The 23,087-nt window shown below is 47.9% G+C and overlaps 1 protein-coding gene across 1 annotated transcript in view; it reads left to right on the forward strand.

Moving 5' to 3' along the window:
- Nucleotides 1-782: 782 nt before the first annotated feature.
- Nucleotides 783-23,087, forward strand: part of UBASH3B (ubiquitin associated and SH3 domain containing B) — a gene marked incomplete at both ends in the record, with an annotated part of 51,089 nt that continues 28,784 nt past the window's right edge. The window contains one exon of the mRNA XM_079545741.1: nt 783-943. Within this exon, the coding sequence (XP_079401867.1) occupies nt 783-943 (161 nt within the window). The remainder of the gene's footprint in view (nt 944-23,087) is intronic.

Raw genomic sequence — 23,087 nt, forward strand, 5'->3', positions numbered from 1 at the left:
CGTTCCTGGGTGCCCAGCAGTGTGGACCCGGCTGCCTTCAGATGACGAACTGGGGCAGGAGGGGATGTGGGAGAAAGGCAAAGGAGAGGTGAGAGGAGGGAAAGAGGATAACTCTTGACCGGAGGTGCAAAGTCCTCCAGGGGGGAACTCCGAGGCCACATACTGCATGTAATGGCCCGGAGAGGGCTGCAAAGGATGCAGAAACCGAGGATGGAGGTGAAAAAATCGGAGCGCAATTCTGCTGCCTCTCACTAGACCCGCTTCAAAGCTCCGTGTTCCCACAGTTCACCCAGCGGCTCCGAGCCCTGGAGCCACACAGCACCACAGCCCCAGAGTTCCATCCTCCCCCCTCCGCCGCCTCTCCTGCGCGCTCAGGGCAGCATCGCGCAGAGCTCTTTCCTCCGGGAAAATAAATAAATAAGCAAACAAAAATAACAGCGCGCACCTTCCCCGCTTTCCACAAGGCTGCGTGCGCTCTTCCAGCAGAAAGAGAACCCCCCTTCCTTCCCCCCCCCCCCCCTCCTCTCCCATTCCCGAGCGGAGCCCGCGGCGCCGGGCGGCGGCTTTAAGAGCGGGGGCGGGCTGCGCGGGGCCGCGGCGCGGGCGTTCGGCTCCCGGAGCTTCGGAGCGGCCGCCGGGCGCGCACGTGTGGCCCCGGGGCCGCGGAGCAGCGCGGAGCGGAGGCGCGGAGGAGGGCGCAGCCCCTCGGCTCTGCCCCGGCCGCGGCCCCCGGCGGGGCGCTGCGGTGTGCATGGCCCTGCGCGGCCGGCGATGGCTGCGTGATGGCCCAGCGCGGGCAGCCCGCACCGCACGCCATGGCTGCCAAAGAGGAGCTGTACAGCAAAGTCATCCCCCGGCGGAACCGGCAGCACCGCGCGGGGACCATCAAACACGGCTCGTCGCTGGAAATCCTGCTGTCAATGGGCTTCCCCAAAGCTCGGGCGTAAGTCTCCGCGCGGCCCCTTCCTCCCCCCCACCCCCTTTTCGTTTTTCCCCGCCGCGGTGATGTGCGCTCGGAGCCGGGCTGGGGGCTGCGCCGCTCTCCGGGCCGCCCGGGCGGGGATGCTGCGGCCGAGCGGAGCCGTGGGGCCGCTGCGGGTCCCGGGCGCAGGTGGGCTCCGCTGGGGGCAGAGCCGCTGGAAGCTCGGGGTCACCGCGGAGCGATGCTTCGGTTCCCCCTGGCTGAAAGCGGAGCCCGTTCCTGCGCTCTGAGCGCTGCCTGAGCGCTGGCGTTACACACAAGAAAGGAAAGAGAAGATGTCAGTAGTGCGAAGCGGTAGGGTTTTCTCGTCTAATTTAGCGATGCCCCGCTCTAATTTTCCTGCTCGTGCTTTAAATGAATGAGACGGCACCTAATGATAGCTTAATGATTCTCCCGGTTTAAATATAGTGACTCCTAAAGTGGGACTGTGCGTTAGGATGGAAATGAGTCCGGGGGGGATTTGGACGTTTCCTTGATCTGCTTAAGTTTCCCTGTTGTTGTTGATGCCAGTCAGAACTCGTTGGTTTTTTCAGACATCCCTGTGCGGTTTTTGTCCATAAATACAGAGATGCACACATGCAGTCCTAAGGACAAATGTCAGGCTGCTGTGGACCGGCTGGCACAGCCATCAAGTCCCGTGTGCTTTCCATTGTCCTACTTACTCTCCTTCTCCCTGTCAGTGATCTGTAGTCATGTACAGAAACCAACGTACAGCACTTACAGACAATGCCTGCAAATGAAGATAGTACAAAACCGGTGACTTCATGCTCTGCGCTTGTTGGAAAAAACAGATGTGCAGCTTCCAGAGTAGCTGGAGGGAGAAGCAGGCTGAGTGTGAATGAAAGTGGCTGTTACCTGTGCAACAGTGCCGTCACAGCTGGCAGGCAGCCCTGCTTGCACCTCTCCATGTGCTGAGGAGCTGTGCTGTGGTTTATATTCCTGCCTAAGAAAACTCCAACGTTTGATAAAAACGAAACCGAAGCTTCACGTGTATAGGATAGAAAAGTTTAAACACAGAATGCAAAGCAGAGAGAGGGGCAAAATATCCCCTGCTGCAAGGAATGCTCACTGGAAATGCCACCAGGCAGCAGGGTAAACCGTCTGGATACGAAATCCAGGATACTGTGCTGTAACTCTGCTGGACAACGTGTCTGTCTGCTGGGACGGGTCTGCTTTCCCCATCGGAAGGAGCTCGTAGTGCCCTGTTCCAGCCTGCTGGAAATCCTGCAAATAGTTCATCTCCGAAGTTCACATAAGTAGCAAAACAGAAATAACAGCAGACAACCAGGCTCTGCCACCGAGGGTGCGCTCAGAAGCGTGAGACGGGCAGTGAGGCAGCAGGACCTGCCCCAAGGGGCTCTGCTGCCTTCTAACTCCTGCCACATTGCTGTGCTGTGTAAATGAAGGAGATTGGCAAGTTGCTAAAGAGGCAAAACACCATCCCCCCCCCAGAGTCACTGTGGCACAACAGCCTTAGCAGAGAGCCCCGGTGAGTCTTGGCCCAAAGTTCTCCCAGCCACTCTGCATCTCAAAGCCGGGATAACGGCAGGCAGAGGGAGCCAGGTGAAGCGGGGCTGCAGCTCTGTGCTGGGCAGAAGGCAGGCTGACACTGCAAAGGGGCGACCATCTGCTCCAAAGCCTTGTGACAGCAGAGCTCCGAGCTGTCAGACTCGTCTGCCAGGCGTGATGCTGAGGGCCATCGCTGCTGGCACCTCCCTGGGCTGCATGGCACAGCTGGGCCAGGGGAGGTGCCTGGAGATGGCATGAGTGCTGCTTTCAGGTGACACCTGGTACTGAAAGCATGCCGAGACACTGCCCAGCACCCACAGTGCCTAACCTTTAGTTTCCAATTCCAGCAATTTCAGGTAATTCCTACCACAGGTCAGAATGAGACCCTGAGGCTTCTCTTCTCTGTTGGTCTCTTTTCCTCTTTCCCAGCAACAGCCGCAGTTCAGCTGAGCTGCTGTGAGCTGTGGTGCAGTGCTGTGAAAACTGGGGACACCACCTCTGGATGGCAGCTGCTGAAACCACAGCACTATGCCAGCGTTTCGGGCTGTTACTGTGAGAAGTATTTGTTGGGCTTTTCCTCTGAGCACAGGTTCATTATTTTTTTATTTTGTAATTAGCCCATTGCATTACGTACTGTCTAGTCACAAAGGAGACTGTCCTGATCCCAAACAGTTTCTGACTTAAACCAGGAAGGAGGGCAGAGGCGATGCTATCGTTGCCATTTTGCAATTTGGGCACTCAGACAAACATTCTACCCAAGGTCACACGCCATCCAAGCAGATCCTCAGTGTCTCAAGACCCTCAATGCAACAACATCTTCCTTTAGAAAGAGATTTCATACATTTCCCAACAGTCCTGTGATGTTGCACTCATTTGTTATGGGTCTGCTGCCAGTGCTCGCACCCACAGACCTGGCCTGGCATCCCATTGCTGCATGTTAGTCCTCTTATACGTGCTGATAGCCTTCCTGAGAGCAAGCACAAGGGAAGCACTACGTAGTTTACAGGCCATTGAAACCACAGGGGAACAACCAAAACTATCACACATGTATGCATAATTAAAAAAAAAAAAATCTATTGCATATTTCATATCTCTGTATAATGCTGAGCATGGGAAAATCTAAGAGGTGGAGGCCGCTTCTGCAGGCTGAAATCCTCCGTCCTGCACAGCACAGAGATCAGTGCTGCCAGGAGCTGGGAGCTCGGCGGTAGTTGTGGCAGTTTTGTGTCACAGCTGAAGCTCCTCCAAGCCATCCTCAGAAACAGAAAGTCAGAAATGTAATATGAGGAGAAATCCTGCCTTCTGCGTCTTAGTGCTTCGTGTATATATAAACATGTAACATTTAGAATGTTACTTGTGGTTCTGAATTCAAGCCACAACCCCACGTGCTGTTTCAGAAGAGAACTGGATGTGGAGAAATGAAGATAAGTGTCAGGCCCCTGTCATTACTCAAGCTAGGTAAATCACCATCCACAAACGGAACGCTGAAATTGCAGCCCTTGTGCTGTTTTGGTTGCCAGGCTCTGTGATAAGCGTAAGAGATAAGTGACACAAGTGACAACACTTTGCAGAACTGAGCTGATGCTCCTTCCCATCATCTCAGCCTGAAGCACCACAGCCATCCCTGTGGACAGGCTGCCCATAGCTGTGGCTCACAGCACAGTGGGCAGATCTGAGGCGCTGGGCATGACTGCAAACACTTCTCGCTCACAAAGCTCACACAGCCAGGAATGTGACAGAGCTACCAGGGAACCCATTTCACCACTTCCCTCTGTTACATATTTCCTTCCTCCTCCCTCTCACAGAACATCACCTGGGCGTAACTCCACACCCACATGCATGAGAGGCATCAGCTCACCGAGCTGCACCGCATCTTCTTGGACCCGAGCAGAACAGAGCCAGTCTGATTTACTTCCCAGTAACTACAAGAATTTAGGGGTATCAATTTCATTATTCTCAAAGAAAAGAAGTTCAAGTCCAGTTTACAAACGCTAATATCTTCTCCTGTGTTTTGAAAATGTTTTCTCTGCTGCTCAAACATGTTTTGCCTAGTAACAGGCTTAGCAACATAGCAGTATTGCAGCACGGAAAGGCTGTGAAATCCCTCGCTCCTCCAGGGTTTGTGCTGGATTTGGGAAAATACTGCACACGCAAACAAGTGCTGCAGATAATCTTTGGATTTTGAAGTGGTTTCTGTTCCTTCTGTTCCTTCAGGGTGTTATTCTGCAAATACTCTTGGCTGAAATTCATCTTACTACAAAGGGCCAGCCCAAAACACTGGCATCACACAGGCTCCAGTTAAGCCCAACCTTGGCATTTTCATGATTCATAGTGACGTGTGTTGGCCCGGGGGATGGAGGGGAACTCCATCTCACACGAAGAAGCGGACACAAAAACACACTGCTATGAAGGCTGCACTAAAAGTGCATTTCCAAGCTTGTTAACAGCGCTGGAAGAAATCTTCAGCTTCCAAACAGAAGATTTGGGAGTTGATGCCCCAGGGGCTGAGGAAGAAGCTTTCTCCAATGCCCTCTGTGCTCATCTTTCACAGGGCAGTGGCTTTGGGCTGAGCCACTGGGCCACACACCATTGAATCGCAAGGCTTCTCTTTGTAGTGCTGCAGATCAGCCATCAGAGCAGTGGAAATGCTTCACAGGCAGCATTTGTGAACTCTGTACCATGTACTGTGGAACACTGCTCAGAGGAGACCTCTGTTCCTTGCTGCCACCCTCCTGCTCTTGGTGCTTGCTGAAATCTTCCAGGGGAGCTGGGAACTCACAGCTCTGCCCACGCCAGGGTTTAACGGATGAGATTCTGCACTGTAACTTGAGCAACAGTTTGAGCAATTAAGTGCTCTCGTTGTGTATTGCAGTTCTTTGGGTCAGCACTGAGGTCTCTGAACAATCGTACATCTGTGCTGGAAGGGGTCCAACAGGTCTGCAGCACACCGAGGACACGAATGGAGTTAGCAGCTGCCAGGAAGGTGTGCTGGAGGAGAGTTCGAGCACACGCGTTTGGGACCAGGTCCCGTGGCTGCTCTACATATGGATTTTTTTCATTGGCTTTATTGTAGATTTCTGCTGTGGGACTGAGAGAATATTTCCGCAGAGTTTGGGCTGCTATGCACTCCGTGTGTTTGGTGCAGGGAGATCTCCATCAGATTGCTCATTTCTTTAAAGATATTAAGTGATAAAACATAGAGCACTCCTGACGTTTGCTGTTCCTCTGGAAGCTGAGTTAAGCTGGAAACCATAGTGAGGCTGGCACTTGCACCTCAGTCTGCACAGTTTCTGTCTATTAGCTTAACCACAAGGCTTGGGTATCTGGTCTCAATATAACATCTATTTCCATGACATTGTATAAAGTTTTCATATGGAGAGAGATCTTCTCTTACCAGTGGCTGAAGAAGTCATTTCACGATCAGGTCTCAATCTAAAAAGGTACTGGCAGCAGCAGTGCTCCACAGCACCTCAGTCATTTGGGATCCATGACTGCCATTAATCGTATCTGACAGCTGGGAGAGCAGAACAGTCAGATATTCAGGGCTGATATCATCAAAGAAATGTTCCTGCCACAACACTAAGAGCTGCTCAGGAGCAGAGCATCCCTGGACACAGACTGCTCATGATGCAGCCAAGGTCAGCACACCACTGCAGTGCCTGCTGCATCAGCACTCACTGCACAGAAGGCAAACTTGCATGCGTTCAAGAGGAGAAACAAGAACCCTACAGTGCCTTCAGCCACACATCTAAGTAGCATCACTGTATGCAATGAGTTCCTGGTTCCATGGCAAGTCAGCCTGGGGACAGCTATCCCCATGTTCTGTGCTTCTCCAGGTTGCCTAACTTCAGACAGAGTTGTTAGAAACCTTCCTGGGCCCCGAGTACATCGTTGGTTTTGGTATTAAAATACAAAACACTTTGCATGTTGACATGGCTCTGTGATGACACCGCATCCCAGACCCAGCCCTGCCCAAGAGAGGACAGGAGCTGCAGATCCCCAGGTCATGGACAGGGCACAGAGTCACCTTCAGCTCACAGAATCAAAACCCATCGCGTTAATAACTCCATCCTTAGATGCAGTTCCCTTTCAAGCTGCATATCAGCTGCCGAGTGACATAAAGATATCGCTGTTACCTTTTCGCTTTCTGTCCCTTTCTCTCCCACTCTCACACTCAATGTCACTGTCAGGAGACCACACAAACTACTGCTGAGATTCTCAAGACAGAAGCTCGCTAGAGAAACTTGCGATTTCAGACACCCAACACAAGGGATTTGAATGAAGCCCTGCTTGCATAAAATGCTGATTATTCCTCCCCTGGGAGGCACGGTGACAGGGCAGGTTGGGCTGTTCTTGCAAAACTCTGCAGTACTTCCTGATAAAGCCGTTTGGAAGTTTACCCTTCCATTTCTCCTGGTGTTTGCTATGTGAGAGCCGTGCTCCATCGGCACAGCCAGCTGCTGCACAGACACACTGACAGACACTGGGGAAATTCCATCCTCTGAGAGGTTTCGAGCGAAAGTTTCAAAACCAAAATTGAATGCTTCTGAATGCTGCTAACCCTGCTGGATTCTCTGAGGCTTGTGTTTTCAAGGCACCTCTGATGGTAAACCGGCCTCCCAAGTCCTGTGTGCGCTTGCAAATGTTGCCCTAGGTTTAACTGGTGCTCATAGTGGATGCACAGCGTGTGTTCTGTGACTGCAACAAGAATAGAGACATCCGTGTGTGTGTCTGTAATGCACCAGCCTAATTATCCTCAACAAGCAGAGTCATCAAAAGAGCTGTAGTTCAGCAGCTGACAGCGTTTTGGATTCCATCACCAAGACTCTCTGCAGGCTTTGTGCATTACAATGGGGTGCACCATGGTGCTTGTGTTTTACTCACCACTGTATAAACAGACCTGAAAAGAATAGGCCTTGGCTTCCCTGGGCATTATTTTGTCCCTGCCATCTCCTGCACAAAGGCTGAATTTAGAGAGAGGTGTAAATTGGAAGGAAAAAAAAAGGAACTGCAAGAAATAATAGGATAGGTTGGGGGAATTGCTGAAAGCAACAGAACCACTGACAAGCTCCAAAAACAGTATTTAGATGTTTTGTACCTCTTCTGTTTGCTCATGAGACACAGGTGCTGCTCTGCCCATGCATTCCTCCGGTATTTTTCCTGAAGCCTTGATATGTCCCAGCTGCAAAAGGCACTTTTTAAGGTCTCCCCCCATGACTCACGGTAAGCAGCCAAGTGATGCTCACCCTCACACCTGGAGCCATTGCTCCTCCGCTCCCCAGGAAGCTTCAGCCTTTTCCCTAAAAATTCCCAAAGGAACCAAGATGAGCACAGCCAGCAGAGCTGGGTGCAGAGATGTGGCAGCATCCAGCCGGGACCTGAGAGCTTTCTGGTTCAAATAGAAAGAAAGAAATTACACACTGGAGCTATGAGAGGAGATGTTGCCAGAGAGGAGCATGGGGAGAGGAAGACGAGAGCACCATCCTCACCTCCCGCTGCCAGGCACCAGCCTCAGCATGGCCCCCAGTTCTGTTACTCCTGGTTGTTACCCCTGCTTACAGCGAGTTAGACTGATGGGCGACATTCACAGCTGTGTAAGAATGCCAGTGCTGTGAACAGCTGCTCTGAAACAAGCATCGTTCCTACTCTACAGACAGCAGAATTGAAAACGAGACCATATAGCCTGATGCCAGAGAAGGCACCTTAATGAATGCTTGCCATCCACTCAAGACAAAGGGTGCTCCAAAACTGCAGACTAAGTGGTGTCAATGATGTCCCACTCCCTTGTTCCACTACGATATTGAATTTATTCGTTGCAATCGATATTTCTTTCTGAGAGCGGCTGCCAACTCTTAGCAAGTGTCAAATCACAATGCATTACCCACGGATAAGTTGCAGTCAGTTCTCCCAGGCGCAGTTCAGAGAAATCTCAAACTAAACAAGAATTGGATCAGGTTCATATTTACTCTGGTCCACAGGCCACACAAGCAAGCCTTGGGATAAATGTGATTACAGCTGCACCTTATGAGACACATTTATATTCCCTTCACAGCCTCTTCAACCCCCCACAGAGGAGCTGCGTCATAAATGCGTTCACATTCTAAAGGGCAAAGCCTTCCAGTAGCATCAGTCAGCCCAGCAGCATTGACTTTGTTGGAGCAATGCTTACATACCAACTGAGGGTTGCACCCAGACATAACCTGACTTCCATTCCTACAAAAGCTTCCTTTAGGGAGATACTGCCTTAACACCCTTCAGATGGAGCCCGTGTGCAAGTAAGAATCACTGTCAAGGCCTCTGGAAGAAAAACAGAAATTTTGGGTTCCCTTCACTTCTATACTGGGGCTACAGGGGTAGGCTGGGCCACAGAGCTCCATCACACAGACTGAGCTGAAGTAGCACAGGAGAGCTGATGCTGTTCAAAGTCTCACTTTGGTTTGATAAAGGCAGTGCCATTACACAAAAGGAAAATCAAACACACACACATACACACACATTTTTTTTCTTTCTTCTCCCTGAAGTAAAATGTTCTGCTTGCTAAGGGAAATGTCAGCATTTATACAAATTCTCCATCTCGTCATCCAGCGTCCCACACAGGTCCATCAGGTGCCACTTCGGATAGAGGAACTCACCTCCCATGGAGACCCTCTTTGTGGTCAGTGTCTCTTTCTGACTCCCACCACTTCCTGCCTCAAAGCTGCTGATGCTCATCTGAAACACCTTTTACAGAATGCAGCCTCAGAATACAGAAGTGAAATGGGGCACTAAAAATGAGTTCAGTAATAGCCATGAAATGTTGTGATTCCGTAGGTTGAGTGTAAGTAATGGCAAGGGAAGAATTCTTGTAGCATGCTGCTTTATCTTTCGCTTACTTGTAACCCATTAGTTTGGAGTGTCGGGGATATGCAGTCAGTTTATTTGTGGAATATCTTTCTAATGACAAAAGCATTCGAAGCAGTTGAGCAATTTAGTTGACATTATGCAAATGGCATTGAGTGTTGTGACTAGATAATTGTTCCTTTGCTTCAAGGTACACGTCAAAGCAGAGACAAGTTTTCAGTTGGAAGAAAAATTCCCGAAAAATACTTCTTTTTCACTCATTTGCTATCGTTATTGATGGTCTGGGTGAGAAGTGGTGAATTCCAGGAGCATCCAGGCAGCCCTGGGCACATTTGTTACTGCTGCTGGAGGAGGGCTGGGGGTTTTAATTGATATCACCCAGTGCATGGCTGTCTCGGGGGCTTTGCAGCCATTCTGATTTTGAGTGCTGTGACACAGGGCAGATTTGTGCAGCCATTCCTTCGCTGCTGTTGTTAAGGTAGCTAAATGCCATTCCACCTTACAAGTGCTCAGTTGGGCTATCCGGATTGGCGTCTCCCTGATTTCATTTCCTCTTGGTATTTTAATGCGTATGCGTGCATCCCGTTAGTTCTGAGATGTGCAGTGCCATGATTTGGCTCTAGCTGCTGTGCCCAGTCCTGCCCCAGAAAGGCTCAACCATCACTGCCTGCTGGGGCTCAGCAGTTCTCTCAGCCCCATCTCAGCACGTCTGTGCAGCACCTGCCTGCTGCAGCTCAAATTAGCCCCTCATACCTGTGGTTCTACTGCATCCGTGCAGAGCTTAATACAAAGAAGAGGCTCACACTGTACCCACTCAGGTTAACCTTTCTTTTTGCTTTTCTAAGCACGCAGAGGCAAGGGGATCTCACATCTAAACGAGGAGCTTTCTTTCAAGACGTAGATTGCATTGTAGGACAGGAGAAGCAATAATCAAAGGAAGTTCTTCGTTCTCATTATCAGTTCTCACCGTCTCACTTCTCACAGTAGAGTACTTCTGTGTGTGACACACAGCCCCTCTCAATTCCCTTCATTAGAGACCGAAGCCGGTCTGCCTCTCATCACTGCAGACTTTGCACAGCCTCCAATCACTTCCCCAACTCAGCGTGGATTCTGCCTTTACTTTGCAACAAGTCATTTTCCAACCTAGCGAAAGGCACAGCTCCTTTCCCTCGAAAATCAATTGCTGTCAAAGCTCTCCTTTGTCCTGCCTCATTCAGAGAGTATTGACTTGAAGAGGAATCATTCCCTTGGATTCAGTAGACTTTGAATTGGATTGTAAGCATCGATTTTCCTCCCTCACTCATGTGCTACTGATATCCAAGTAATCTATAAACCAGCTTCAGCCAGGAAATGTGATCAGCCTGCCAGAGTGTGCCAGGTCAGAACTCCAGGCTGAGACATGTCAGTGTTGGCAATGGTGGGTGACAGTTTGTGCTGATGGCTGAATGGGTTCTGTTAAGACATGCAGAGGACACTGGCTTCCCATTGAAGAAAGCCCTAAGCAGATGCTTACATCCCATTGGTCCCAATGGATGGGATGGACAGAGGTACAGGAAGGTTTTGCTCTCTCTGCAGGCTAAGCAGAGCGGTCAGCCTGTCAGAGCAATATTTTCGCCTGCTTTGTGTCTGCTTAAAATGGCTGCATGAAGGAAATGACAGTGGGAAATCCAACCCTCTGGGTTTCAGAAAGCAATGAGCTGTACCAATTCTGCTTATACTCTTCAGACAGTAGCCCAGCAACTAGAAGCTTTGCCAGAGAAGGGTTCTGAGTCACGCTGAGCACTCACCTCTATGCCATTTTTGCCCCCTGAGCTTCCCACGCCAGCTAGCATTTCTGCAGAGGTTTGTCTCTGTGAGCAGACAGACGTGGCCATGGCGACCTCTCTCCCTGCAAAGGTCACTTGGCATTAATTAGTGCAAACGTGCAGCGAGACTTTCCTCCCACTGCCCTACCTTAGGTGAAAAGAAATGTTGAAATACGGAATTTTAATCTCTTCCTCTCCCCTGCTATGTATGATGCATTCAAAGGGGAGGAATAATAACTTCCCAAAAGTCTGCAAGATTTAAACCTGTTATGACTTTCTATAAGTCCTATTCTTACGGTGTCTCACCAAGACCAGGGCAGTCCCTGGAGCACCCCTCCTTTTACCATTTCCATAACCTTCACAGGCCTTACCGGGAGCACAAAGCATCCAGGAGACAGAGGCCCCTTGCTCCACCCAAATGCTGCTCTGCCTTCCCTGGGGCACTGTTTTGTTTCCTGTACCAGAGGTATTTCTGAATCTGGGAAAGAAAGGAGAGGGCTTCTTCCATTTCTGTAACCCTACTGCAGCTCTCCAGGTTACACATCTTAGCCCAACTGCAGACCTACTGAAGTGCACTTACTCTATAATGCTGAAGACCTCCTAGAATTTTAGGGCTAATAGTAAGAATATATGGCAAGAAATATGCCTACTTATGCATACACCTACTATATATGTATGTACACACCTATGCACACATTTATGTATGCATACACAAGCATGCACTCCTATAATGTATACAATGAACAACGCAGGATATGTACACTTGACACTGTGCAGCAATATGTGGTCAACGCGTGGTTTTCTTTCTCTTTTTTTTTTTCTTTTTCTTTCCTTTCCCCTATAACACAAACCAAACCATCAGAATTAGCAGCAGAAGCCAGGAGAGCCTGTTGGTTCACAGAGGAACCTGTAGGATGGCCTGAGCCTTACAGCAGCTGAGCTGCATGTTGCTGCAGGGCTAGCGGGCGAGTCCAGCTGCTGCACGTGCAAACCTGTCCCATGACAGCTTCTCTGAGTGGATATGTCCTCCTGCACACAGCCACAGCAAGGCAATGCCTGGCGAATAATGCCTTGTGTTTGCACAGTGTCTTACATTTGTTACACTCATGCTTTGCAAATTGTGGCCCGGATTAAGAGCGAGCTGTTGTGGGCATGAAAGCTCACAAAGCTGAGCAAATCATCCTCAGTCCCTTATGGAGAAGAACAGAGCTTTGGGGAAAGTGGTGTGTAGACACGGCCCTGCAAGGCCCATTTCTGTGGTTTCACTTAAAAGATGCACACCACTGCATGGCTGAACATGTACAGGATGTGAGCCAGTGGTTTCAGGAAATGAATGGGCTTAATTCTGATCGCATTTGCACGGTGATAAATGAGCAGTCCCAGGCCCTGCAGCCAGCAGGGCTCTGCCACCGTTATCACCCTGTGCTCAGCGACCAGCCCTGGCCTGCTATGATACGAATGGGATGCCAGAAGTCATTCTTCCACACTGCAAGAAGTAACAGCTTGCCCTTCCTTTAATGCACGCACATAAATAAAAGCATCAGGCTTGCACAGCCCATTAAATGAAATGTTTCTCTGGCTTAATATGCCACTAAAAAGCTCTTCCTCTTCTTTTCCTACTCTGTGCCAAGCAGCGACTCGGAGATTCAGTGAGCCAAACTTTGCATTTGGCCTCCGATGCTTGATGGCCATCACCAAGCCGATCCTAATTCATATTTCATCTTCTTAAACTATTTACGCTTTGGCCTCCACCACTCCACAACACGTTGTCCTAAAAGTACCTCAGTTTGTTTGCTTATTTTTTCAAGCACAAATAGCCTTACAATCATAGAGTCATAAAGGTTGGAAAAGACTTCTCAGATCATCTTGTCGAACCGTTCACCTACCATCAATACTGCCCACTGAATCTTGTTCCTTAGTGCCACATCCACACATTTCTTGAACACCTCCAGGAATGGTGACTGCACCACTTCCCTGGGCAGCCTGTGCTCTTGACTTCAAAGCTCAGGTCTTGGGTTCCCTACATAACCATCTCAAGCAACTCCAGAGAATGCCCCAGGTTCCTAAGCTTTTATTTTAGGCATTCTACCCAGTTATGTGAGAAGCATCCTGAGTTTAGAAACACAGTTCAGCAGAGAGGACTTTGAATTTTGGAAGGCTAATGTCTGCTCACCCAAAAAGACACCTAAGCCACTAAGGTGGGTGCTGCTGGTCTATTTAAAAGACTGACAGATCGTGGAAACAGCACAGACTTGGCACACTCTTAGTTGTTTTAAACACTTCTGGCAAAGCTTTAGCTATTACTTTTAGCTCAGGTTTTGACAAAATAGGTACAGAGTCAGATATGTTTTGATCATAGCCTTAATTCCATAGCTGATGTGCTTGCTGTAACCCCACCAAATCCTACAGCAAGGCCACTAGCAGGTTTGGAGAGGTCTCAAAGGCAGTGCCACAAAGCCACATAAAAATCAATGGGAGCACAGTTATGACTTGTAATCAAATCACAGCTAATACAGTATGGATGAGACTGGTCTTATTGATTTTTTGAAGGAAATTGAGAGACCCTGAGGATGTAAGTTACCGCAAGAGTCCAGACAAATGGACATTGGTGGCTATTAAAGCTGTGTTTTCTTGTACTGGGAAGCAAAAAAGCATCCCATGGAAGTGGTCAGTTAAAAGCCCAGAAGTCTGTGAGCAAGACCAGGAGTGAGCCATTAGCAAGACAAGCAGCCATGTGTTTCTTCTCTGAGCAGCTCCGGGATGAACAGAGTTATAAACCCGTTCATGTAAGGGTGTGATATAAGCAGATCCTGGCACCTAATTTCATTGATTCACAGCTGAGTTTATTGTTAGGGGGATGACTGAGCTTCAGGGAAAGCCACGCAGGAATAGCTGGAAGCAAAGACTGAGCAAGAAACTGGAAGGACCTCAGAATCTGCCCCAGAGTTAACGTAATCTACATTTGGAACACGAGCCAAATTGTGCAATCGCCAGGATCGCTGCCATTAAATTTCCTTAGACCTGTGTACAAAGGTCACGGCCTCTCCATTGTAAAAGTGACTGCCTGTAATAAGCAGCTTTTGATGGCAGAAGAAGGTGTCACTGTATTCACTGTGACAGTGAGAAACTCCTTGTTTCTCCTAATTTATGGCTTTCTTCTATCCATTCAGCCAGGCACCCTGTACCAGGGATTGCTGTAAAAGCCATGCTCAAGGAAAGCCCCCTGTCTCCAGAACCTGACTTGAACTGCAAGAGGGCTTTCCTTCCATCTGCAAGAAAAAGTTGACCCTGGGCAGAATGCGTAGGAGAGGCCGAAAGGCTGGGGGCCACCAGGACAAGGACTCCCAGATGAGTTTGGGCGGAAGCACTTGGACAGTGAAGACTGAAACCTGCCCATATAGTATGAATGAATCTCTATTCTACAACCGAATGCAGGCCAGATGCTGCAATTAAAGCTGGAACTTCTCCCTGTGGCCCTGGGAAGGCAGAAGATGATCTAAACATGGGTCAGGTCAAAGCTCAGCAGTATTTGGAAGCTGCTTCGCTGTGATCTCCGGCGATTTTCCTCTTAGCAGCAAAAAAAAAAACCTTCAGTTTTGGAGGTAAGCTCAAAATCCTGCGAGCACCCACTTTTGGACAGTCTGTAACCACCACCTCCTCCACTGCAAGCCACCCAACCTTTCCTTTGATGCCAGGGACCACGTGTACTCCACTCTCCCGTTTTCTGTTTAAGCTGCACATGTCAGGGCAGGGCTTGCACCTCATCCTTTGAACAAACAGCTCCAGGCTTGAAGGAAGTCACAGCATCTCTCAGCCTGCATATCTCAGCATGCCTGAGGTGCTCTGCAGGACGGCACTCCAGGTTCAGCTCTGCAACTAACAATACTTGAGAAGGGAGAAAGTATAGTAAACAAGGCAGGGCTATCACCATTTGTTCAGTAGGAGCTTCTTTGAGATGTAGGTGGTTTGGTCTTTTTTTTATTATTCTTTTCAGTCAAACCGTAGTTTCTTGGCTGTTGGGCTGTGCCGTGTTAGAGTGAGAATTGATGGTTTGTTCCTGTGGAAATAGATGGAGCACTGGAAGAAACAGCACCCTATTAGTTATAAGCAGATTTAACACCTCTGCAAAGCTACCATCTGCCACCAAGGAAGGGAAATTAAAGCAAGATGCTTGAGATGCAGACGGCTGCCAGGGTTTGGCAACATCCTTGCTTTCTGCTCTCCCACTAAGCAGTGATTTGCTCTAGGAAAGCATCGGGGGGGAAAAGAAATCCAACGAGTAGTCCAGGTATTGTGCCATTAAAAGAGCATTTCTTTAGCTCCTCGAAAAGGAGTAGATGTTGGGTTTGTTTGGGGGGTTGTGTTTATCATCGGTAATTGTCAGCCTTGGGGTTATAATTAGCTTTTCTGTACCATGTATTTAAGCAGGGGAAAACCGTGCTTTAAAGATCATGAGCTTTCCTCTGTTAACAAAATGGTCGTGCCACATGCTGCCTGCTCTTTGCTGAGTCTTCCAGGGCTCAGATGAATGCAGAGCTAGCAGAACCGCTCGTCTCACCCCATCAATGGAACAGGAAGTGGTTCTCCAGTATTTTCCTAGCCAACTCAGCAAGGCAGGGCTCATGAAGCATCCCACGGTGCTCAGACCAAAGGGCCAGGGGGGAATTAAGTCCATGTGGGAATACCCACGATATACAGAGTATTTTCTCGGCCTACAAACAAGAGCAGCACTTATTCTTGCATAATAGTCTTAATCTAAGTGTAGAGCTTAAGCAAACAGGTCAGGACTTGGTTTCACAGCTCTCCTGCACAGTGAGAGGCCTTTGCAAGGTGAAAAAGGCTGAGAACCCATAAACTCATCCAGCAGTTTTCTCACTCTGATAAGATGCAAATTAATCTCCACAAATGTGCTGTTTTGCTGATATGCCTAATGCATGACATCAGAATTTCCTGCAAGCATCTGGACCAAAGCGATCGCTATCAAGGTGATGCTCTTTACAAAAAGGGTAGGCAATGCCAGAGACATGAACTATTTACCATTATTTTTAAAGTTGAGAACATGACTCAGTCGGATGTTTTCATCTCTAATGAGCTTGGATAATGTTTTCATCTCTAATGAGTTTAGATAACTCCAACATGAAATGTTACTGCAGATGCTTCACTTGATTTTCTTTCCTTTATAAGTGATGCCCCCCATCACCCTGCCCCTGCCACATTCCTGCTTATATTTTTGCCCCTTGAGCCCCTGAAATATTATTACCTATGGAAAGACATCGCAGACTAATTGCACAGAAAGACTGCACAGACTAATTGTGAAGATGATTCGAAAAACAAAATGCAGCAAACAAAAGGAGTGGATGGGAGCTGAGAAAGATTTTTTGCTTCTAATGTTCAGCGAGTAGGATGGGAGGATTCCCTTTTTCCTTGTTCTCCTACTGAATCTGATGTGTTCTAAGTTCAGCTAGTAATCCTGCTCAGGCCGTGCCTTTCTCTCCATTAATGAGGGCAGTGACTGCCTGAGATGGCAGTGCAAAGCTTAATCTGAAATTCCTACAGAAGGGCAACATTTACCTCCGAATTATGGAAAAACCCAACATCTTCCTAAGTGGAGCACTCTCCCTTTAAGTCATTAAATATGTAACTGCAATATAGGCACAAATAAATTATTTAAAGTTATTTCTAGTTGTGTGTGGGAGGTGGGTGGGAGTTGAAGTTGATAGTTGGTGGTTAGAGCAGCCTTTAGCCTTTACATTTCTCCCTGGTTTTACACAAGCACTTTCATTTTCCTTTTTAATTCCTGTGTCTGATACAGACTTTGATCAAACTTCTGGGGGGTTGCAAGAGTTTCTTCTGACTGGAGGGTTTTCTCAGGCCCACCCTGAGAAAGGCCTTTGTTCTGCTGAAGGATGTGCAGCAGAGGGCTACTCATAAAGCATGGAAACTGAGTAAAAAGCTGCCATGAATGAATGGAAGGAATCAAACCTTGGCTGGCTGAGTGACAAATACGGAGCTCGTGGTCACACCTGGCAAAACAGTTGGTGTGTAGGACTGGCAGCCCTGTGCTGTACTGGGCAGTGGATGTGCTCCCATGCTGTGGCTGCCAAAGCTCTGTGCTCCATCTCTGAGGTCCCTGGCTTCCATCCATGTGAAAAATGTCCTTCCCTAAGCAGTCAGAAGGGAATGCAATTAAGGTTGCCTCGTGCGGTTCATAAAAGCTAATGCATGAAAATAAGCAAAGACAAACTGCAGCAGAATATTAGGCAGAGCATTGCTAATTGTAAGGTCCACTGGCCTCGTTCCGTGAGCCTCTGAATGCTGAGCTGAAGGAAGCATAGGAGACTGGAGTGCTGGGAACAGTTGTGCGCTGCCTGGGAGATGGGCAGGATGAGTAATATGGAAACGCCTTTTCTACAAGATAATGCACTTTTTCAGTCCTTCTCAAGAAGTCCAGGCACGGTTTCTGGCATTTTATTTATGAACCTGTGCTCATGAGAAATGAAAACCTTGTTTTTGTTGTTTTTGCAAAGCCATTTTCTCTCTCCTCTCTGGCATGTCTCCTTAGCACAGACAGGATGTTAGCACGAGCTTTATCAATGCAGAATGAAATATCTCCTGTTCCTAAACTCCCAGTCACTGCTGAAATTGTTCTCCGATTCTTGCTAACACATTTGGCTCTTCTCTTTGGTTTGTTTTCAGCTTGGCTGTGACTTCATCTTGAATTACAAAAATACCACATGCACACACTGAAAAAAAACACACTACTGTTCTCAATGTTTCCTGCCATGAAGAGCCAGCTACTCTGCCTGCTCCGGCCTTCCCTCCAGTCAGACCGTGTAGGCTTGCATGGCTCCTGCAGTTTAATTCCATGAGGGAAGCCAACACCTCCAGTCTTTCACTGCTAAGATCACCCACTGGATTCTTATTAGAGGGAACAACGTGGCTCTGATCCTGGATGGGCTCCAGAAAAGTCTTTCTTTTTGTCTCTTACCTCCATACCTGTTTTGCAATCTACTGAATGGGAATATCCCATCCGTCACCCAGCCACTGAAAAGCAGCACGCCTTTTTGTGAGAGCAGAAATGGGGGAACGAGCCTATCTGCCAGAAACCAACCAGTCATTGTAACTGTTTCAGGGTTCATTCACTTCTAAACAGGGAATGTGATGTGAATATGAATATACATGTCCATTTTTACTCTGTATCTCATATCTTCCAAGACAGCTGCAGGGGGCTGGGGGTAGCAGGACAGATAGTAGCATTATTCTGGAGGAGTGTGTGAGCATATCTCACACACTTGTGTACCAGGAAAAGATCATGAGACGGTGGCTAAATAAGTCTTTGTGTAATTTTTATGTATGATTTTCCACTATGAGTCACCACAATTTTCATGTTATCTAACACTGAGAGTCCCGAGCTGATACTACGTTCTTAGAGGGAGAACCCGGCTCCCGAGGCTGCGTGCTCTGCTTGGAAGAGGTGCTCTCATGCTGAAGGAGTTAATGGTTTGCTAGAAAAACTGTCATCAGACAATTGTGTTACAAAGAGCGGCAGTTACCAAAATACATTTTCGCCTGCAGCATGCAAGAACAATACAGCTATTGTATTGTAAGCACAGAACTTGGCACAAAGACAAGCATGAAAGCGAATCGTGTTTTGTTTGTTGCGGAAGTGATGGAATCCATTGAAAGGTTATTGTTTGACTTCTTTTGAAGCAAATTCCATCCCCTTCGTGCAGAGTGTTTGCAGAGGGGGTTGTTCAGTAGCGCTTGTTACCTTTGGTCCACCAGGTCTGCAGGTCACTAAGCTGCACCCAGGTGACCCTTCAGAACCACCCCAACAGCCCACCGCTTCTATCAGAGAGAACAGAAAGGGCTGGAGGAAGTTCCTCACTAGAGAGTAGCTCAGAATTTTCTATTTTCATCAGAAAAGCCACCCCCTAAAAATAAATCCTGGTTTGAAAGCAGAATAATTTCAGCAGTTTTCAACAGTGACACATTTTGTTTGCAAACGTGTAGTTCTTAAAGGAAAGAAAGAGAAAGAAGGAAAAGCTGGCTTTCAGGCCATATAGGATGCTTAAACCTCATGGACGCAGACAAGGTGTGAAGCTCTGAATTCATTCAAGCTGCACTGATTTGGGATAAGAGAGGAGGAAAATGCTGGGGATTTTAAAGACCTTCAAATGATAGAGGGTTATCCAAAAGTGCTCTTGCGGGTCTCCCTGTTAATGAATGCACAGGATGGAGGGATAATGATAATTAGCCACCTCCCCACCATCAACTACCACCCATTTCTCATTCGTGGGAGGAACTGCCACAGATTGAGGGGGAGAATTGGAATTTCTGACCCCATTTCATTTCCATCCCACACCTCTTCCAACAGAGGACTGCAGAAATTAAGGTTTAAGATTAAGAAGAGAAGATCAGGAGACAGTGGGATTTAAAAAGCGCACCACTAAAACTTAAAAATGCATTTTTCCTTCATGGTCTGTAGTATTTTAGGATAGCATATGTATTGGCACTCTGTATTCTAACGAAACTCATTGATTCTGAAATAATCACTCGACATTAGGAGCCGTGCCATTAAAGAAAAAAGAAACGCGAAACGAAATTAGAGGAGTGAGGAACTCCAGTGTTATGAATATGGAATAGCTCTTACATTTTCTCTAAGGTTATTATGCCCTCAGCACTTTGCTGATTTTTTAAAGTGCATCATTTCATTTGAGTCACTTCCCCTACAAATTACGTGCTTAAAAACCTGCTGATGTTGCCTCCGACATTAAGAAAAACATCCCACTTTAGATTTATTTGCCACCCCCCTCCATATCCCTATTTTACCTCTATATATACTGTAAGGCAAAGGGGATTTTTCAATTTTTTGTAATGAGGAGCAGCACAGAGCAGCTCAGTTACCTATAGGTGTCATCCACAATGCAGAGCTGCCGTAACGCTTCAGTCCTTCTTGTTGTTTTTCAACATACAGCTTGTTTTTCTACCATTTTAATGAACTTTACAATTGGTATTACTAACTTTAAGCCAAGTTTATACCAATAGTGTGGTATTTTATCCAAAATGCCCACGCATTTAATTAGAAATATTAACGCCAGAGGCATTCAGGCTTAGGTTCGTTAAGTGAAGCAGCAGCACCCATAGAAAGCAAAACAAAAAGCAACAAAATAGGGTCCTCACAAACAGATTTTAACAACGCAATCGAAAGTTGAGGCTATTTGTTGCCTTTCCTACCAAACATGGTAAAATTCTTGGAAACTGATGGTGATTTTGTGATGTGGGTGGTGTGCAGGAATTCATCCGTACCAGCCAATTATCAAATGACAGAGGTTCTGTCTTCACCTGTACTGCTATGCTGAAACATAGGGGTGGATGATGGGCTACTGTGAGAGGCAGAGAACGGGCACAGAAAGCCAGGTGCCTCAGATGCCAGCAGGCAATGCCTGAGTGCCCCAGCCTGGGCCAGTAGCCTCAACTCTTCCTCCAGGTAATGGGGACAGTCACTTCTACAGCATGAGCCATTTGACCCATTTTAAATGCCTGCCCTCAGGTACCCACACAGTGAATTGGTGTATTTCAAAGGAAAGATTTGTTCACTTCACTGAAACTACCCACCAAATGAGCAATTGGTGCCAGCGCAATTGGTGCCAGCGTTGTTTGTTTTCCAGAGCAAAACCCTTCAACCTTTGCTTGAAGCTTAAGTTCACCCTTCTGCTTCTCCTGTCTCAGCTGCCTTTTCAGCTGTCTGCATTTACTGCCACAAAGAAACAGATTCAATGGGAAATGCAGCCAGGAGAAGAGAAGATGAAGAAATCTATGTGCAAAGCAGTGGAGAACCACCCAGAAACAAACAGCACCGATTCTCCTTCCATGCTGTGTTAGTTTCCCACTAACTGCTGGCACTCCAACCATCAGCCGGGTTCTGCTCCCACTCCAGATTGGCTGTGAATCCAGCACAGCTTCTGGGGACTGCTGCCAGGATAACTGAGAGCAGCACATCCTCTCCAGCTCCCTTTGCACTGCGCTGAAAGCATGGAGCTCTTGCTGGGGAAGTGACAAAGCCCTGCACTCACATCTTTTGCCATCCTCTGCTCACAGGGTAGACTGGACAAAAAGAAATTATTTGGAAGTGTTGAGCACAGAACAGTAGCAATAGGGAAAGAAGTCAGGGAGCAAAGACAGCCATGCTGCAGTACTATCAGAATATGTGATTGTAGTGGGAAGAGATACAACGGCAATCAGTGACAAAAAGAAGAATGAAAAGAGTGAGAGCAAGTGGCAGGGTTGCTAAATGCTGATCAGTGCTTTAAGGCGGCCTTTGATTTTTTTTAATTAATTATGCATTCCCTCATACTTTGTACTGCCGTTGATTTAATTGGACTCCTTATTTTTAGACAAGTACAGCACGAGGAAGATAGGATACAGCTTTCAGAAGCTCAGCTCTAGCCTCATTCTGCCTCATTCGATACCACTGGGAGCCAAATTAGGCTAACGCTGAGCTCTTCTGAAAGCCTCGTGCTCCTGATGCAGTTCAGCACATCACACGGGATGGAGTCACCTCCATGCAGCTCCAGCCATGCAGGAATCCATGCAGAACTGGGCTCAGCATCCCCAAATATCCCAAAACCGTAACGTAGGAAAGAATAAGTTTAGAAGAGGAGGGAAAGGTACTGAAGTCTGTCTGCTACTGAATAATTTGCCCAGATACTCGCGTCAGCCTCACCACATGCAAATGGTTTTGTGTAACGGCTGAGGGAGGCAGGGGTGGTGAGCAGGAGTGGTGAGCAGGAGCAGGCCAGCTCAAGGAATAGGGAAGGGCTGAGGCCAGGCTGGTATCACCTCACCTGCCTGCACGCGTGGAGCAGCAGCTGCCAGCACTGGGAGCACAGGATGCTGCAGATCTGCAGCGCTGAAATAAGTTGGTGATTTTCTCTACGCCTCAGTTCCTCCAGTCATGAGATCCCCAGACACATATGTCTTGTCAAAACACATTCTGCTCTTTCGGCTTCCCCGGGATAATCACTTCTGCTAAACTTTCCCAGTATGTCTACAGTTGTAGCCATATAAAAGTGCTTCTGTTGGGAATAGTTTATCCACTTTCAAATCTCAACTGTTGTACAACAGTTTTCAGACCAAAGTCCTGCCTGCTCCCATGGACCCATGGCTCAGAAGTGCAGAGCATGCATTTGATCCCTGATGTCTGTGAGCATCCAGCTCCAGCAGTGCCAGGACTCCCAAGGCCACACTTTGTGCACGTCTGCCTGACGGCCGATGACTGCAGCATTTCTTAGGGCTTGCTTCTGGGAGGATCTTCTGATGTCTAAGGCCCTGTCACATACATACAGCACAGAACCTTGCCCTGTTGGCCTGATGGAAAGACTGAAATATTATTGCCACATTCGTTGCACTTACAAAGAAAAACACACTTTCAAGACATCAAGCACACACAGAATAGATAAGATGGAGCTCGGTTGTAGAAGGTTTGCATCACGAATAATTTTAGAAAAACACCCCCACATCAGTTCTGATACTCCATTGCGGGGGAGATCTACGCTACGGAAAGGAGATGATGCCAACGTGTTTGTGTCTGTCTGCTCAGCAATACCTGCCTGAAAAGATCAATCTGGATAGCAAGGTCTTCAAGGCAAGCCTCCGAGACTCGGCCTCCCACACAGCCCTGGCACTGGGACGAGGTGTGCCTGCACATGGGAGAGGCTTCTGGTGAAGCGCTGAGGCGAGGTGCCAGCCAGCTCTGGTGAATGAATGGCAAAGGAAAAACAGTGAGGAAAACCACGTCGGCCTCAGACAGCACATCTTGTCTGAAAACCTTTATGGTCAAAAGTCTTTGCTAAAGGGAAGAACCAAATCTCCCAGCGTTTAGACACCTGAGCAATCCCAGAAAGTCAGTGGTCATGTTGCCCCATCACAAAACCAGAGGCAGAGGAAGG

Source organism: Tetrao urogallus (genome assembly GCF_951394365.1).
Source record: "Tetrao urogallus genome assembly, chromosome: 22".
NCBI classification, from domain to species: Eukaryota; Metazoa; Chordata; class Aves; order Galliformes; family Phasianidae; genus Tetrao; species Tetrao urogallus.